Below are 16,493 nucleotides of genomic sequence, written 5' to 3' on the forward strand. Positions count from 1 at the left end.
ACTCAACTTTATTAGCATTTGGGCCAACGTGTTGATGGACAACAGCAATATTAAACTAATGCAGAGACAATTGTCTTGAGCAGACATGATCGTAAGTAAAACTACTCTGCATGTTCAGGTTCGACCGATCCATCACTACCCATTTGTGTCACATAATGTTTTGAGGTAAAAATGTCACTTGTTGTTCACACTGATTATTTGCAGTCACATTGTGTGCCAGCAGATGTCAGATTACAACACGGGTTCGCTGTTATTGCAACGCGAACTAATGATGTCACATTAGATAGATAAGACCCTCGTTGGTCAGTATTTCTCAGCGCACCATATCTTCTGACAGCCATATTGAACTTCACAGGGTATAATTAATTTGTTAATCCTCCTCATCATGCATGCCATTACATTCTGGTGAAGTGTGAGGGATGTCATGTGTTTGTTTCTGCAATGAGCAGTGACAAATGACACACTTTAGAGATTCTAATGAAACATAAACACGCAAGCACACACACACGTTCTGTGCAACAGTTGAGCAAAACGTGAGACTTGTGTGTTATCAGGAGTGTGCTGCTTGGCTAAATAGGGCAACTACTATCACTGAGAAACGTGTTAACCCGGTGTTTAGAGTAAACCATGTTTTGACTGCATGTTAGTTTCTCCTTTGCAACTTGTGTATCCCATTAAAAGCTGGTGCATGCATAATGTAGCCTATACCAAACAAATAAATAACTTATAGGCTACACAGTTATTATTATAGGATGTATAGGGTTATCTATAGGCAATTCGCTCTGGGCTTCTCCAAACCAGTGTGAGACCTGGCTCATCGACTGTCCGCCATGCACGGCATTTCCGAAGGGAAATTCCTACACCTGTCCCGTGTGGGGATTTTTTGCTGCAAAGGTAAATCGACATGTGACAAACAGTTCCAAGGCGCAGGCGTCTTGGTGCCGTGGGCGGGCCGCCTGTTAATAACCCAGTCAGATGTATAGAAAGAATCATATATTTTGTGCTGTGGACTACATGGATAACGATTTATTTATTTCAGACAAAGGACGGGTGCGCTTTGGATAACTTTGCCCAGGTGGCAATTGTGCGGCTCATTCACAATGAGTTTGAATCGATTTTTAAGCAATGACCAGGTAAGAACTATATTTTTCAATCATTAGTGCAAGTACATTGATGTGTAGTCTAACCCTATGTACATTGTAGGTATAGCTATAAAAGCCCCATTGAAAAATCTCACAGAGCTGCAATGGAGTTAGCTATAATAAGCCCAGGCTCATTCTGTTTTAGGGCTATTTCAGCACACTGTTGAATTGATTCTGCATTGTGTTCTTTATGTAGATCACTGGTCTCTCGACTGTGTACCTGGTATCTCTGTCTATAAGGTAAGCAAAACTGACTTCCCACACCCATAGGCTATCTGTGACACATGGATGTGGTGTTGCATGTCAGCTAAGATTTGAGAACGTTTAGGTCTAAGTGTTAGTGTTTCTAAATGTAACTGTTCTGTGTTGTGCAAATAGTCTTACCTATGCTATGCGTTTTCAAATCAAACCAATTTATAGCAGGCTAGTCCAGAAAATATTTGAGTTTGTTTTGGTTGTTGTTGAAAATGTAGACTAGTAAATTACACTGCCGAGAAGTTGACGTCACACATGTGTCATCTCATAATAACATGGTTGGCATCCAGTCATTTGATCTTTTATTTCTGCAGTGTTGCCAGTCAGACCAATTGAGCAACTTGACATGCATGTGAGGAACGTAATTTATCATAACTTATCATAACTCAATATATAAAGCGCTGTGTTTTCCATGCCTAACTCTAGCTCTTTACAGCACTACTATGCTGTCTTTTAATCCTGCATAGTAGATGAGGAGTTTGTTGTTTGGCTGCAAAGAACCGCTTGATGTGTTTTGTTTATTTAGGGTCAAGTTTGATATGTGTCATTTTGGAGACAACTTTGTTATTTTTCTCTACGTATTATATTTGAAGGGTTTCATTCCAAAATGCTATATATCCATTTTCAGAAATGTTGGCCAAATTGCTTTTATTGTTTAAAGAACTTATGAAATAGATTGGTGTGTGTTTTCACTATCAAATCATGGCATGGGGTTGTTAAATCTGTCACTTGATGCTTTCATTTTAGAGAGACAGATAATCATGTTTTTGCTAAATGCTATCTGCCTCACTCAGAGAAACAAGTTGTACTGCTAGCCCACTGGGACACACTGGTTGAATCAACGTTGTTTCCACATAATTTCAATGAAATTACTTTGAACCAACGTGGAAAATACATTGAATTGATGTCTGTGCCCAGTGGGAGGTTTTACACAGTCAAATGTATTTTTTTTAATGATACATTAGTGATCAATATTATTATTTTTTATGAATCATTTACATTTTAGTCATTTAGCAGATTCCCTCATCCAGAGTGACTTACAGTTAGTGCATTCATCTTAAGATAGCAAGGTGAGACAACCACATATCACAGTCAAATTTACAGCAAATTAACATTCCATTCCAGCTAAAAATGGATATATAGGTTTGAAAAAAAAAAATATATTAACATTTTGCACACATCTAAAATCGATGAACAGTAATATTTTACACACACATGAAGGTGCCCAAAAGCAATCAATTCTAGTGAAAAAACACACTTTTGGGGATATAGGGAAGGGTGATACCAAGTCAGTTGCACAACAAAATGCATTTTCTGCATTTAACCCAACCCCTCTGAATCAGAGAGGTGTGGGGGCTGCTTTAATTGACATACACGGCGCCCGGGGACCAGCTGTTGTTCAGGGTTAACTGCCTTGCTCAAGGGCAGAACTGCATTTTTTCCCACCTTGTCGCCTCTGGGATTTGAACCAGCAACCTTTCAGTTACTAGCCCACCAATATTAACCGCTAGGCTACCTGTCTCCCCATATATAGAGGTGGATATAGCGCTTTAGAAAGAAAATCTTAATTTGAATGCATGTAGCCTACATCTGAATGCAGAGGTCTTGATCAGTGAGTGATTCTTGAGTTGTAAGCTTCCAGTTGATCAGGACACGGCCCCACGCCCACCCGAGCCCCTGCCTCCCATTTCAGCACCCAGTCCACTTGGACAGCTCCCCCCTTTTACTACATACCCTCAACCAAGCAGCCTCCACAGTGTGTGTGTCTAGGTCAGGCATATATTACCTGCTAGTTATTCTGATGGTTTATAGGACATGGTGTAGGCCTACATTACATTTTATTATTTGATATTCCTTAATTTAATTATATTAGCCTGGTTGCCATCTCTATTCAGCTATTATGTTCCACTCCTTGCCAGGAGTGGCAAGGAGTGGAATGTTAGCTAAAAAAGACTTGTACCCAGACTAGAATACAATATCTTTCTGTTGTAATTTGATTGTATTTATTTTCCAACACAATCTTTGTGAACATTCAGAATGACATGATTGACTGTTATTTAATGGTGCTATAATTGTGTAATGTCAGTATTTAGGTATTTTACTTTCTATTTCCAGTTTGATTGGGAGTTTTTCAGTGCTGGTGGTTTCCATTGTAAAGAGGAGCCACCTACAAGAACAGGTGGGTGGATGAGAGGAAGAGTATCTTTGACTGTGTGTGTGTGCGTGCGTGCGTGCCTGTACCTTTCTGTGATTGTGAGTTTGATATAATTATTTCCAAGGCTGTCTCTTAGCAAAATACAGTATGTGTTTACCAGGGTCACTCTCATTAGGATGTAACTACATAAACATTACAGATACAGATGTATGATCTTAATTTGATCAACCAGTTGCAGGAGAACTTTCCTACAATCCAGGGAATGTGGAACTTGTAGTGTATTTGAGGTTTAAAAAGGCTTCTGAAGTTTGTAATTTCCACTTTGACATTTCAGACTTGATGTTCACTTTCAAAAAATGTATCAACCTTGACAAAAATCTCCATGAATTATAATGCACATAATAATTTTAATTTTCTGTTGCTGCAGGATTAATATTCTGCTGTAGCAAACAGGCTCAAATTAAGATCCTACATCTGTAGAATAGTCATGAATTGAGAGCTGACATTATTCCTTACTCTCCTTGTCAGATAGAGGCATGTCTGTTCTACATAACATAATCATTATCTTCCGAATCGTTGTGGCCTACTGAACATGGCCCAGGCTACTCCCTTGCTGTCTGCCTGTGCCTATACTTCTTCATTGAGTCAGAGCTATAGGACTGCTCTATCTACTCTAGAAAAATTTGTAGAGGCCGTTCTAGTGAGTTCACAGGGGATGGAGAAAGATTCAAATCAAATTTTATTGGTCACATACATGTGTTAGGCAGATGTTATTGCGAGTGTAATGAAATGACTGTGCTTCTAGCCCCGAAAGTGCAGTAATATCTAACAAGGGATATCTAACAGTTTCACAACATATTCCCAAAATACATGTACATCTAAGTAAGAAATGGATTAAGAATATATACAGTTGGCTCCAAAATTACTGGCACCCCTGATTGGCAATGCACAAACAATACTTAATAAGAAAATATTAACAATATAATTATAGAGATAAACTCAAAATACCAACATGTGAGAAATACTGTACTTTATTAATGTGCCAATGGAACCCACCAAATCATACAATTATTTAATACAAAATACATTTCACCAAAATCAAGGTTCCATCATTATTGGCACTCCTCATTTAGTACTTAGAGCGACCATCTCAAATCAAATGTATTTGTCACATACACATGGTTAGCAGATGTTAATGCGAGTGTAGCGAAATGCTTGTGCTTCTAGTTCCGACAATGCAGTAATAACCAACGAGTAATCTAACCTAACAATTCCAAAACTACTACCTTATACACACAAGTGTAAAGGGATGAAGAATATGTACATAAAGTTATATGAATGAGTGATGGTACAGAACGGCATAGGCAAGATGCAGTAGATGGTATCGAGTACAGTATATACATATGAGATTAGTAATGTAGGGTATGTAAACAAAGTGGCATAGTTTATAGTGGCTAGTGATACATGTATTACATAAAGATGCAGTAGATGATATAGAGTACAGTATATACATATGAGATGAGTAATGTAGGGTATGTAAACATTATATTAAGTAGCAAGGATAACATCATGGAGTCTTTTCCTGTAATGTTTGACAAGGTTAAGGAACACATTTGGAGGGATTTTGGACCATTCCTCTATGCAGATCCTTTCAAGATCCTTCACATTCTTGGGTTTGCGCTTATCAACTGCCCTCTTCAACTCAGCCCACAGGTTTTCCATTGGATTGAGGTCCAGCGACTGAGATGGCCATGGCAGAACATTGATTTTGTTGTTACAGAACCATTTCTGTGTGGATCTTGAGGTATGTTTTGGGTCATTGTATTGTTGGAAAGTCCACATATGGCCAAGTCCCAGCCTTCTGGCAGAGGCAACCAGATTGTCAGCCAAAATGGCCTGGTACTTGGTGGAATTCATTATGCCATCAATCGTAACCAGTGCCTCTGGACCTCTGGAATTAAAACAGCCCCAAAACATCACTGACCCACCACCATATTTCACCGTGGGTATGAGGTGCCTCTCCTTGTATGCATCTCTGTTTTGACGCCAAACATGCCGATGCTGTATCTGACCAAAACGTAAAATTTTGGTCTCATCTGACCAGAGCACCTTCTTCCAATCATAATTTAAATGACGTTTGGCAAACTCCATGCGTTTGCGTCTGTGTCTTGGGGTCATTAAGGGCTTTCATCTGGCAACCCTTCTAAAGAGCCTGTGGTTGTGGAGGTGGCGTCTGATGGTGCTTTTTTAAACCTGGTGACCTCAAGATGCCACCAAGGCCTGCAATTCTTTCACAGTGATTATGGGTTTTTGTTGCTTCTCTCACCATCCTCCTCCCTATCCTGGGGAGCCAAATGCATTTGTGTCCTCTATCCGTGAGGTTTTCAACTGCTCCATATCTTTTGAATGTTTTTATATTTGCCCTGACAGTACTCAGTGGTATATTCAATCATTTGTGGATCTTCTTGTAGCCATTACCAGATTTATGAAGGTCTATGACCATCTGTCTCTTTTGAACTGCCAGTTCTTTTGTTTTCTTCATGGTGTTGGATGACAAAAGGATATTGCATGTGTGTTACCTCATTTTTATACACTAGTGAAAAAAGGAAGTGATATAATGGCTCAAAATAGTTCCTTAACACTTAGATAACTTAAATAAGTGGAATTTAATTCCTGGTTTAATTTTGGTAGATGTTATTTACAATAATATTTAAGGGTGCCATTAATTGTGAAACCTTGATTTGGAAGACATTGATTTTTAATTAAATCAATAAATGATTTTGTTGGGTTCCATTGAAACATTAATAAAGTACAGTATTTTTCACATGTTGGTATTTTGAGTTTGTCTCTATAATTATATTGTTTATATTTGTTTAAGTATTGTTTCTGCATTGCCAGTCAGGGGTGCCAGTCATTTTGGAGCCCACTGTATACATATATGTCAGAGCGGCATTGGACTAAGATACAGTGGAATAGTATAGAGTACAGTATATAAACTCAGAAAAAAAGAAACATCCCTTTTTCAGGACCCTGTCTTTCAAAGATAATTTGTAAAAATCCAAATAACTTCACAGAACTTCATTGTAAAGGGTTTAAACACTGTTTTCCATGCTTGTTCAATGCACCATAATCAATGAATAAACATGGACCTGTGGAACGGTCGATAAGACACTAACAGCTTACAGATGGTAGGCAATTAAGGTCACAGTTATGAAAACTTAGGACACTAAAGAGGCCTTTCTACTGACTCTGAAAAACACCAAAAGAAAGATGCCCAGTGTCCCTGCTCATCTGTGTGAACGTGCCTTAGGCATGCTGCAAGGAGGCATGAGGACTGCAGATGTGGCCAGGGCAATAAATCGCGATGTCCGTACTGTGAGACGCCTAAAACAGCAAGACAGGGAGACAGGACGGACAGCTGATCGTCCTCACAGTGGCAGACCACGTATAACAATACCTGCACAGGATCGGTACATCCGAACATCACACCTGCGGGACAGGTACAGGATGGCAACAACAACTGCCCAAGTTACACCAGGAACGCACAATCCCTCCATCAGTGCTCAGACTGTCTGCAATAGGCTGAGAGAGGCTGGGCTGAGGGCTTGTAGGCCTGTTGTAAGGCAGGTCCTCTCCAGACATCACCGGCAGCAATGTCGCCTATGGGCACAAACCCGCCGTTGCTGGACCAGACAGGACTGGCAAAAAGTGCTCTTCACTGACGAGTTGTGGTTTTGACTCACCAGGGGTGATGGTCGGATTCGCGTTTATCGTCGAAGGAATGAGCATTACACCGAGGCCTCTACTCTGGAGCGGGATCGATTTGGAGGTTGTGGGTCCGTCATGGTCTGGGGCGGTGTGTCACAGCATCATCGGACTGAGCTTGTTGTCATTGCAGGCAATCTCAATCCTGTGCATTACTGGGAAAACATCCTCCTCCCTCATGTGGTACCCTTCCTGCATTATGACAATGCCACCAGCCACACTGCTTGTTCTGTGCGTGATTTCCTGCAAGACAGAGTTGCAATCTACTGCAGAGATAGCCTGCTGTCATACTATCCAGGTCTGTGCCCAAACAATTCAAGCTTCTATTTAAAAAAATCCACCTTTCCAGAAACAAGTCTCTCACCGTTTCCGCTTGCTATAGACCCCCTTCAGCCCCCAGCTGTGCCCTGGACACCATATGTGAATTGATCGCCCCCATCTATCTTCAGAGTTTGTACTGTTAGGTGACCTATACTGGGACATGCTCAACACCCCGGCCGTCCTACAATCTAAGCTAGATGCCCTCAATCTCACACAAATTATCAAGGAACCTACCAGGTAAACCCTAAATCCGTAAACACAGGCACCCTCATAGATATCATCCTGACCAACCTGCCCTCTAAATACACCTCTGCTGTCTTCAACCAGGATCTCAGCGATCACTGCCTCATTGCATGCGTGCGTAATGGGTCTGTGGTCAAACAATCACCCCTCATCACTGTCATATGCTACCTAAAACACTTTTTTTAACCTTTATTTAACTAGCCAAGTCAGTTAAGAATAAGTTCTTATTTTCAATGATGGCCTAGGAACAGTGGGTTAACTGCCTGTTCAGGGACAGAACGACAGATTTGTAACTTGTCAGCTCAGGGGTTTGAACTTGCAACCTTCCGTTTACTAGTCCAACACTCCAACCACTAGGCTACCCTGCCGCCCCACTTTAGCGTGCAGGCCTTTCTAAATCGACCTGGCCCGGGTAAGCTGGAAGTATATTGACCTCATCCCGTCAGAAGAGGATGCATGGTTGCTCTTCAAAAGTGCTTTCCTCACCATCTTAGATAAGCATGCCTCGTTCAAAAAATGTAGAACTAAGAACAGATATAGCCTGTGGTTCACTCCTGACTTGACTGCCGTTGACCAGCACAAAAACATCCTGTGGCGTACTGAAGCTGTAACACCAAGGCAATGAATTATATCAAGTTTATTCCCACCTGCGTCAAGCACATTAGACAGATAGATATTCTATGGCTAGATATGTACAATGTTATTGTCACATTCTCATAGTTTTGCAAACACACAAATGCCTTTGTCTCTTTAGGTGAATCCCCTGGTCCAGCTGGCTCTAGCTGATCTGTTGGCAGCAGTCACCCTGATGTTCACCAGCACGATGAATGAAACACACACCTTCACCCCCAGTGTGTTAATCTGTGAAAAACTACTGCCTCTGTCACTGGTGAGCCAGTCTTCTGTGGCTATTATACTATATGTAGGGATAATGCACTATAATGATCCTAATCTTAGAATGAACATTCTGTAAATGCAAAAGAGTTTGTTAAACAGTTTAATTTTGTCCTTATTCCCTTAAATACACTCTATAGCTTTGATGATAAATTTATAAAAAAGCTTGTGTGCGCACCTCTAGACTAAGGAATACATAAGGTATAGATATACATACAATCTGTCTATGACTGCTTCAGCGTGATCCAATTGTAATAGCATTTTTTGTGTGTAAATCAGACAGAATTTGTGTTGGCTGAACTGTTTTACACTGTGTTATGTCATGGAGCATGACATTATGCAATGTCATTTTTAGAGATAATGTGACGATGCAAAGTTTTACTGCTTGGCCTTTCTATTATAGACCTTTAACTGAAGTGCTCTTGACACTACTGTGTGCCATTTGCTATTATAATAATTTATCTGTGTGTGTGTGTGTGTGTGTGTGTGTGTGTGTGTGTGTGTGTGTGTGTGTGTGTGTGTGTGTGTGTGTGTGTGTGTGTGTGTGTGCATGCTCTGTTCCAGATGTTTTACTTTGTGTCATTCCTCCTGATGGTAGTGTATGCCTGGGAGTCAAAGCATGCAGTCGAGGGATGGAGGGAGAGACCAAGAGAGGAAGAGGTGAGGACCCAAGCATCCACCAAGGGCTCCTACACACGCATGCGCACACACCACAACTTTGTTTGATTTATTATAAAATCAAGTATCCCTCTCTCCCCCCAGTCCCAGTGTCGACAAAGGATGGGGGTTGTGCCTGTATATGCTTGTGTGTGGTGAGTCAAATTATTTCATTTTCAAATAGAAACATCCCTGCTTTTAACCAAACTGCTCTGTGTAGTGGCTTAAAAGCAACATACAGTATGTCCCTGACTGAGTGAGTGTGATGCCCCTACAGGTTTATACCGTTGGTGATATACTTTGTGTACGTGATGACTTTAGTCCTGGTACCACCCAGCCACATGACGGCAAACAACGCTGAAGCTAGCACATACTGCAACAGGTGTGTATGTCTCTTTGTGTGCTGCACAGGCCAGGGTTCGTCCTAGTGCATTTGCATAACGCTTATGACACTTTAATGAGAGAAAATGTACATACTCTAGCAAAACATTTCTTATGAGTGTCTCACATCTCTCTGTGATTGTGTGTTCCTCTTAGCTGTATCCTCTTCCTGCATATCTGGAGGGACAACTGCTCAGATATAGTGAGTAAATACCTTCTTCCACGCATGTTGTATCTGTCTGTTCATAAAGGGATTGGACAGCATAATGAATGAGACCTTGTTTGTTTTGTTTTCCAGGAACATATCCATGATATCTTCATACAATGCTTCCTCTTCGTCAGTGTGATACCAGTTTTGGTGTGCTGCACAGTAAGTACCATAAATCTTCACTAGTCTAGCATACAGTACAATAATCACCATAGTTATCTCATAAACATGGGTTAGTTTACAGTAGTTTACAGCCAATAGAATGAAGAATGATGATCATAAAAATTAGGAGCTAAGGTGATGATGATGATGATGATGTACCTGTACAGGTGGTTTACTACAAGGTGGGCAGCTGGTATCGCAGGTATGAGGAGGAGGGACTATTTCCTGTGGAGGGAGATGCACGTTCCAGGAAACGGCTGAGGGGTATGTTCTCCACTGCTCGCTACATGATGGTGGTCATCATCTTCTGCTGGACCCCAGGTACACAAATTCATCTCCCCACGCACACATGCACACACACACACACACACACACACACACACACACACACACACACACACACACACACACACACACACACACACACACACACACACACACACACACACACACACAGACACACACACCCTGTATGTATGTAACTCTGTAACTCCAACCTCAGGACTAATATCATCTATTTTGTCCCGTCCCCAGCTCTTGTTCTGGTTGTCCTGTCTGTGATACCAGACATACCTCAAGTAAATCTCTTCCCCCTGTATGTTATACAGGTCAGTATTTCAACTATCTCACTGATGATTGCAGACATACCCCTTCCAAGATACCATCACCCAGAATGAATTGCCATTTTCCCCTAGAGAGCCTTCTTTAGCTATGTAAAATTAATAATGACACTAAGATAAGCACCCATAATGCTTTATCCTTACCCACTATACTCCATCCTGATTCAGAGGGGTTGGGTTAAATGCGGAAGGCACATTTCAGTTGAATGCATTCAGTTGTGCAACTGACTAGGTGCCCCCTTCCATTTCCATCCTGGTGTCTCTACAGGCGATGACGTTGTCTCTGCAGGGCTGTCTGAACAGTGTGGTCTATGCCTGGAGACGACCGAACTTCAGAGACGCTGTGCTCGGAGAGAGGATGCCCCTTCTCAGCCAAGACGCCCCTCTGCCCTTCTTTGACGAATCACTGAGGGGGCCGCTTGGACCCTTAACCTCTAACTCCTGACTCTAGAGAAGCTGCTATGCTGCGGGTGGAATTCTACCTCTGGCACAGAAACAGTTTACCCTCGTATAATACTAACCTTTACCACTGAGGGAAGCAATGCAACACTGACCTCAGATCAGCATCTTGGGATAACTTCATTCTACTACTCCCACTGGGATGGTTGTCCGGAACCAAGACAATGGTTTACTATGGACGTAGGGGTCGATTCAGACTCAGGAAATGTATGCCTTTCCTACACACGTCTTTCCTATGCACTTCTCAGTAGTTGGTATTCAGACTTTCCTTATACAGGCGTGTAACGGGCTTTGCAGGCGTGGTTTCCTTGTAAATTGATAAATACATTTCATAGAACAGCTGAAAATCCTCCCACTTGCTGGCCAACAGACTTTCTCATCGAGTTTTCATTCAATAAAGTTTTCTGTACATTCATCTTAAACCATCCCTTTAAATACGGTGTACCTTTTAATTCGAATTTGGTCGACAGACTCACTAGAATACATAGAGAGAAAATCGAAATATATGCATATTTGTTACAGTTTCAGCACCAACTGGTTAAAAAATATTCTGGTAGATTATTTAGGCAAATATTAGGGTTAGGAAGGTATGTATGACATGAACTGGTTTGGTGAGCCTTTCCGCACAAAATATAATATAGATTTTTTTATTTAACCTTTATTTAACCAGATAGGCCAGATAAAGCAAAGCAGTGCGACACAAACAACAACCCAGAGTTACACATGGAATAAACAAACATGCAGTCAATAACACAATAGAAATGAATCAAAAATACAGTGCTTTGATTCATCCTGAAAGTTGCCATATTGAAATTCAATCCATAAAATATTGGAAGGTGAAAAAAGTGTGCAATAGGGGTTGAACAATAGGCTAGTCCGATAAATCAACCATAATCCTTACTAATAATTGAACTGTAATGACAATGATCCAGTCATTGTGAACTGTGCGCAAGGCTCCAGGGTTAACCTGCTATGTGTGGTCTGACTTCCATAATGATTCAAATAGGCTACATGCCCCAAATTATTGCGCAACGTTAGCCTATTGATCCACTACTGGAAGATACTGTTCCCACCTCACCACTGAAGAGACTGGAATAACACCTTTACTCACAGAGTTCACCTGGAATTCTACATAAAATGCTACGTTAAGTGGTATGTCAGAAGACACCATTTGCAATTCAGAATTTTCCTGGACCTCAAAACGTGCGTTTGAATGTGATTTCTGTAGCACCATTTTTGTTAGTGTTATTTAGAAGAATCTTCAATGATATATTCATTTTTTAGTACAATGCTATTTCAGTAAGAAGAGAGAATGAGGTGATTATTTTGATGAGTTGTAGAGCCAGATGGGCCAGAGAACAACATGGCATGACAATGACCATCATTTGATTGATTGATTTGATTAATGGAATATGGTTTATGAAGCGCTTCCTTATGGTGTTGGGGATTTCACTCTTTCCAGTAGATAGCTAGAGCAACTGTCAGTGATTGTGTACAATATAGCAAGCAATACAGCTAGTAACCATAGCAAGCTATCATTTGTACACATTCAGTGTTTTTAAAAAATCAGGTTATATAGTATCACCCTTTGAACAAAATTAATTAAAATCAGAAGTATCATTTTTATTCAGTCATTTGACATGTGTATAGACTAAAGACGAAAAAGCACTCGAGGACTAAATGTACTGTACTTTAGCATGTAGATGTTCTTTGGTAGGCATTAAAATCACAGGATAACATTTCCCTTGTATATTTATGTTGTTATGATGTTTTATTTGTGCAATAAATGGCCTCTTACCCAGTCCCATTTTAACTGATTTTCTCCTACTCTCATTTATTGTAAGCTCAGAACAAAATGGTTTAATCCTATGGTGACCTTGTATCATAATGACTTCAGACTTGTTTCATGATGGTCACCTGTTGTAATGCATAGTTCAGATCAAATATAAACTTGTACTCAGTCATTATGTGTGTCACTTAGAGGGGCTGGGAGTGCTGAGTCAACTGGTGACAGAGACGAGTGATGTGTTTTCTGCTGTGTCATGCCCAGTCACTTGTGACTATAAACGTTAAAGTGTGTGATGAAAGATATGACAGTTTAAAAGGTTGAGGTCACAGACTTGTAGTGGCAGGTGTTTCTACTCTAGGGTATATTCTGTCCTCACCTCTGACCGCCTCCTCCCCCTCCCCTCCATACCTCCCCCTAATCCCTCAGTCCCCCCCCTCACACTCACCTGTAGCAGCCCCCTCATTCCTAACCCTAGCCCACTCATTCTTAACCCCCTACCTTCCATTATGTCAATATCCCCTCCACCCCTTTATCATCCACTCCACATACAGTGGGTATCATAAGTATTTCTTCACATTTTCTTGTCTTACAAAGTGGAATAAAATACATTTTATTGTGATTTTGTGTCATTTATCTAGACAAAATAATCCATAATGTCAAAGTGAAAAGAAAATACTACACATTTTTACAAATGAATATAATTTTTAGAAATAAAATATTGTCATTGCATACAGTACCAGGTAGAAGTTTGGACACAGCTACTCATTCACGGGTTTTTCTTAATTTTTACTATTTTCTACATGGTAGAATAATAGCGAAGATATCAAAACTATGAAATAACACATGGAATCATGTAGTAACCAAAAAAACAAAACAAATCAAAATACATTTTATATTTGAGATTCTTCAAAGTAGCCACCCTTTGCTTTGATGACAGCTTTGCACACTCTTGGCATTCTCTCAACCAGCTTCACCTGGAATGCTTTTCCAACAGTCTTGAAGGAGTTCCTACATATGCTGAGCACTTGTTGGCTGCTTTTCCATCACTCTGCTGTCCATCTCATCCCAAGCCATCTCAATTGGGTTGAGGTTGGGTGATTGTGGAGGCCAGGTCATCTGATCCATCACTCTCCTTGGTCAAATATTCCTTACACAGCCTGGAGGTATGTTGTGTCATTGTCCTGTTGAAAAACAAATGACAGTCCCACTAAAGCGCAAACCAGATGGGATGGTGTATCGCTGCAGAATGCTGTGGTAGCCATGCTGGTTAAGTGTGCCTTGAATTCTAAATAAATCACAGACAGTGTCACCAGCAAAGCACCCCCACATCATCACACCTCCTCCTCCATGATTCATGGTGGGAACCACACATGCAGAGATTATCCGTTCACCTACTCTGCGTCTCACAAAGACACAGCGGTTGGAACCAAAGATCTAACATGTGGACTCATCAGACCGAAGGACAGATTTCCACTGGTCTAATGTCCATCGCTCGTGTTTCTTGGCCCAAAAAAGCATTTTCTTGCTGATGTCCTTTAGTAGTGGTTTCTTTGTAGCAATTCGACCATGAAAGCCTGATTCACGCAGTCTCTTCTGATCAATTAATGTTACTTGAAATCTGTGAAGCATTTATTTGGGCTGAAATTTGAGGCTGGTAACTCGAATGAACCTATCCTCTGAAGCAGAGGTAACTCTGGGTCTTCCTTTCCTGTAGTGTTCCTCATGAGAGCCAGTTTCATCATAGAGCTTGATGGTTTTTGCGACTGACCTTGAAGAAAGTTCTTGACATTTTCTGGATTGACTGAACTTCATGTCTTAAAGTAATGATGGACTGTCATTTCCCTTTGCTTATTTGAGCTGTTTTTGCCATAATATAGACGTGGTCTTTTACCAAATAGGGCTATGTTCTGTGTACCATCCCTACCTTGTCACAACACAACTGATTGGCTCAAATGCATTACAAAGGAAAGAAATTCCACAAATTAATTTTTAACAAGGCACACCTGTTAAATGAAATGCATTCCAGGTGACTACCTCATGAAGCTGGTTGAGAGAATGCCAAGAGCGTGCAAAGCTGTCATCAAGGCAAAGGGTGGCTACTTTGAAGAATCTCAAATATACATTTTTTGTATTTGTTTAACACCTTTTTGGTTACTGCATGATTCGATATGTGTTATTTCATAATTTTCTACAATGTAGAAAATAGTAAAAATAAAGAAAAACCCTGGAATGAGTAGGTTTGTCCAAACGTTTGACTGGTACTGTAAGTATGCACCCCCTTTTTTAAAGAAAGACAAAATGTTGAATTTCATTTTTTTTCACATAATAAGTTACATGGACTCACTGTGTAAAATAATAGGGGTAGACATGATTTTTAAGGACTACTGTAACGATGTACGCAGAGAGTCGGGAAGCATGTTCAGGGAGTGAATACATTTAATTAATCAATTAACAAAACAAGAAACACAAACAGCTCACCAACATGAAACAGGAAGAGAAACAATGATGACGGGAAGAAACCAAAGGGATTGACATATAAAGGGCAGGTAATCAAGGAGGTGATGGAGTCCATGTGAGTGTCATTATGCGCAAATGCGCGTAACGCTGGTGACAGGTGTGCACCATAAACGAGCAGCCTGGTGACCTAGAGGCCGGAGATGGAGATGTGACAAATACCCTCTTCCTCTGTCCCCCATGCCAACATATGTAAGGTCCCTAAGTCAAGTATTGCATTTCAAGTACAGATTCAACTACAAAGACCAGAGCTTTTCGAAGCCTCATAAAGAAGGGCAGTGTCACGTCTGCTCCCGCTCTTACCTCACCTATATCTGTCACTCCCTTCATTCAGGCAGTATGGGTTATTTGTTTCCTGTCCAGACGCTACTCTTGTTTTGTATTGTTCCATGTTTATTGCTTTATTAAACTCACCACCTGCACCTGTTCTCAAGTCCCAGCATCTCCGTTATAGAGTACTGCCTCAACAAATGGAAGAAGCAGGGAATCAGGACATCTCCCAGACGGTCCACGAACAGGTTAACCTACCTCATCAACACCACGACCAGCTGGCGCAACTGGGGATGGCTGTGGATGAGGTCCTTGGTTCTTCAACATCTCAAACATACCCGAGCGGCATTGCCTTCAACTAGCAGAGGATACTCTACAACCAGTCGACTCAGCGAGCCAGCATACCAGTCCATTCAGCAGTCCGCCCAGATCAGCGATGCCCGTTTGTCCCTCCCGGACAAATATGACGGAACCTCATCTAAATGCCGTGGCTTCCTACTCCAGTGCTCCCTCTATTTTGCTCACCAGATGGGAGCCCCACCACCAAGAAGTCCAAGGTTGCCATGGTTATTTCTCTGCTGACTGGGCGGGTGTTGGAGTGGGCTATGGCCGTCTGGGAGAAAAGAGAGGAGAAGCTGGCTTTGTATGAGGGGTTCAT

The 16,493-nt window shown here is 41.1% G+C and overlaps 1 protein-coding gene across 3 annotated transcripts; it reads left to right on the forward strand.

Moving 5' to 3' along the window:
* The first annotated feature begins 3 nt into the window (after positions 1 to 3).
* On the forward strand, positions 4 to 13,670 carry LOC112218605 (transmembrane protein 116). 3 transcript variants are annotated; one of them, XM_024379529.2, is made up of 13 exons: positions 4 to 91; positions 1,040 to 1,133; positions 1,339 to 1,382; positions 3,513 to 3,576; positions 8,636 to 8,770; positions 9,340 to 9,435; positions 9,538 to 9,587; positions 9,710 to 9,814; positions 9,970 to 10,015; positions 10,112 to 10,183; positions 10,351 to 10,504; positions 10,718 to 10,791; positions 11,072 to 13,670. In XM_024379529.2, exons 2-13 carry the CDS (start codon positions 1,101 to 1,103, stop codon positions 11,246 to 11,248), a joined length of 1,050 nt encoding a protein of 349 aa, XP_024235297.2. In that variant the 5' UTR covers positions 4 to 91; positions 1,040 to 1,100; the 3' UTR covers positions 11,249 to 13,670. The 3 variants fall into 3 exon arrangements, with proteins under 3 accessions (XP_024235297.2, XP_042157482.1, XP_024235298.2); XM_042301548.1 differs by lacking the exon at positions 4 to 91 and adding an exon at positions 120 to 894; XM_024379530.2 differs by lacking the exons at positions 4 to 91; positions 1,040 to 1,133 and adding an exon at positions 5,259 to 5,356.
* Positions 13,671 to 16,493: the final 2,823 nt, after the last annotated feature.

This window comes from Oncorhynchus tshawytscha, linkage group LG19 (assembly GCF_018296145.1).
Source record: "Oncorhynchus tshawytscha isolate Ot180627B linkage group LG19, Otsh_v2.0, whole genome shotgun sequence".
Classification (NCBI taxonomy): domain Eukaryota; kingdom Metazoa; phylum Chordata; class Actinopteri; order Salmoniformes; family Salmonidae; genus Oncorhynchus; species Oncorhynchus tshawytscha.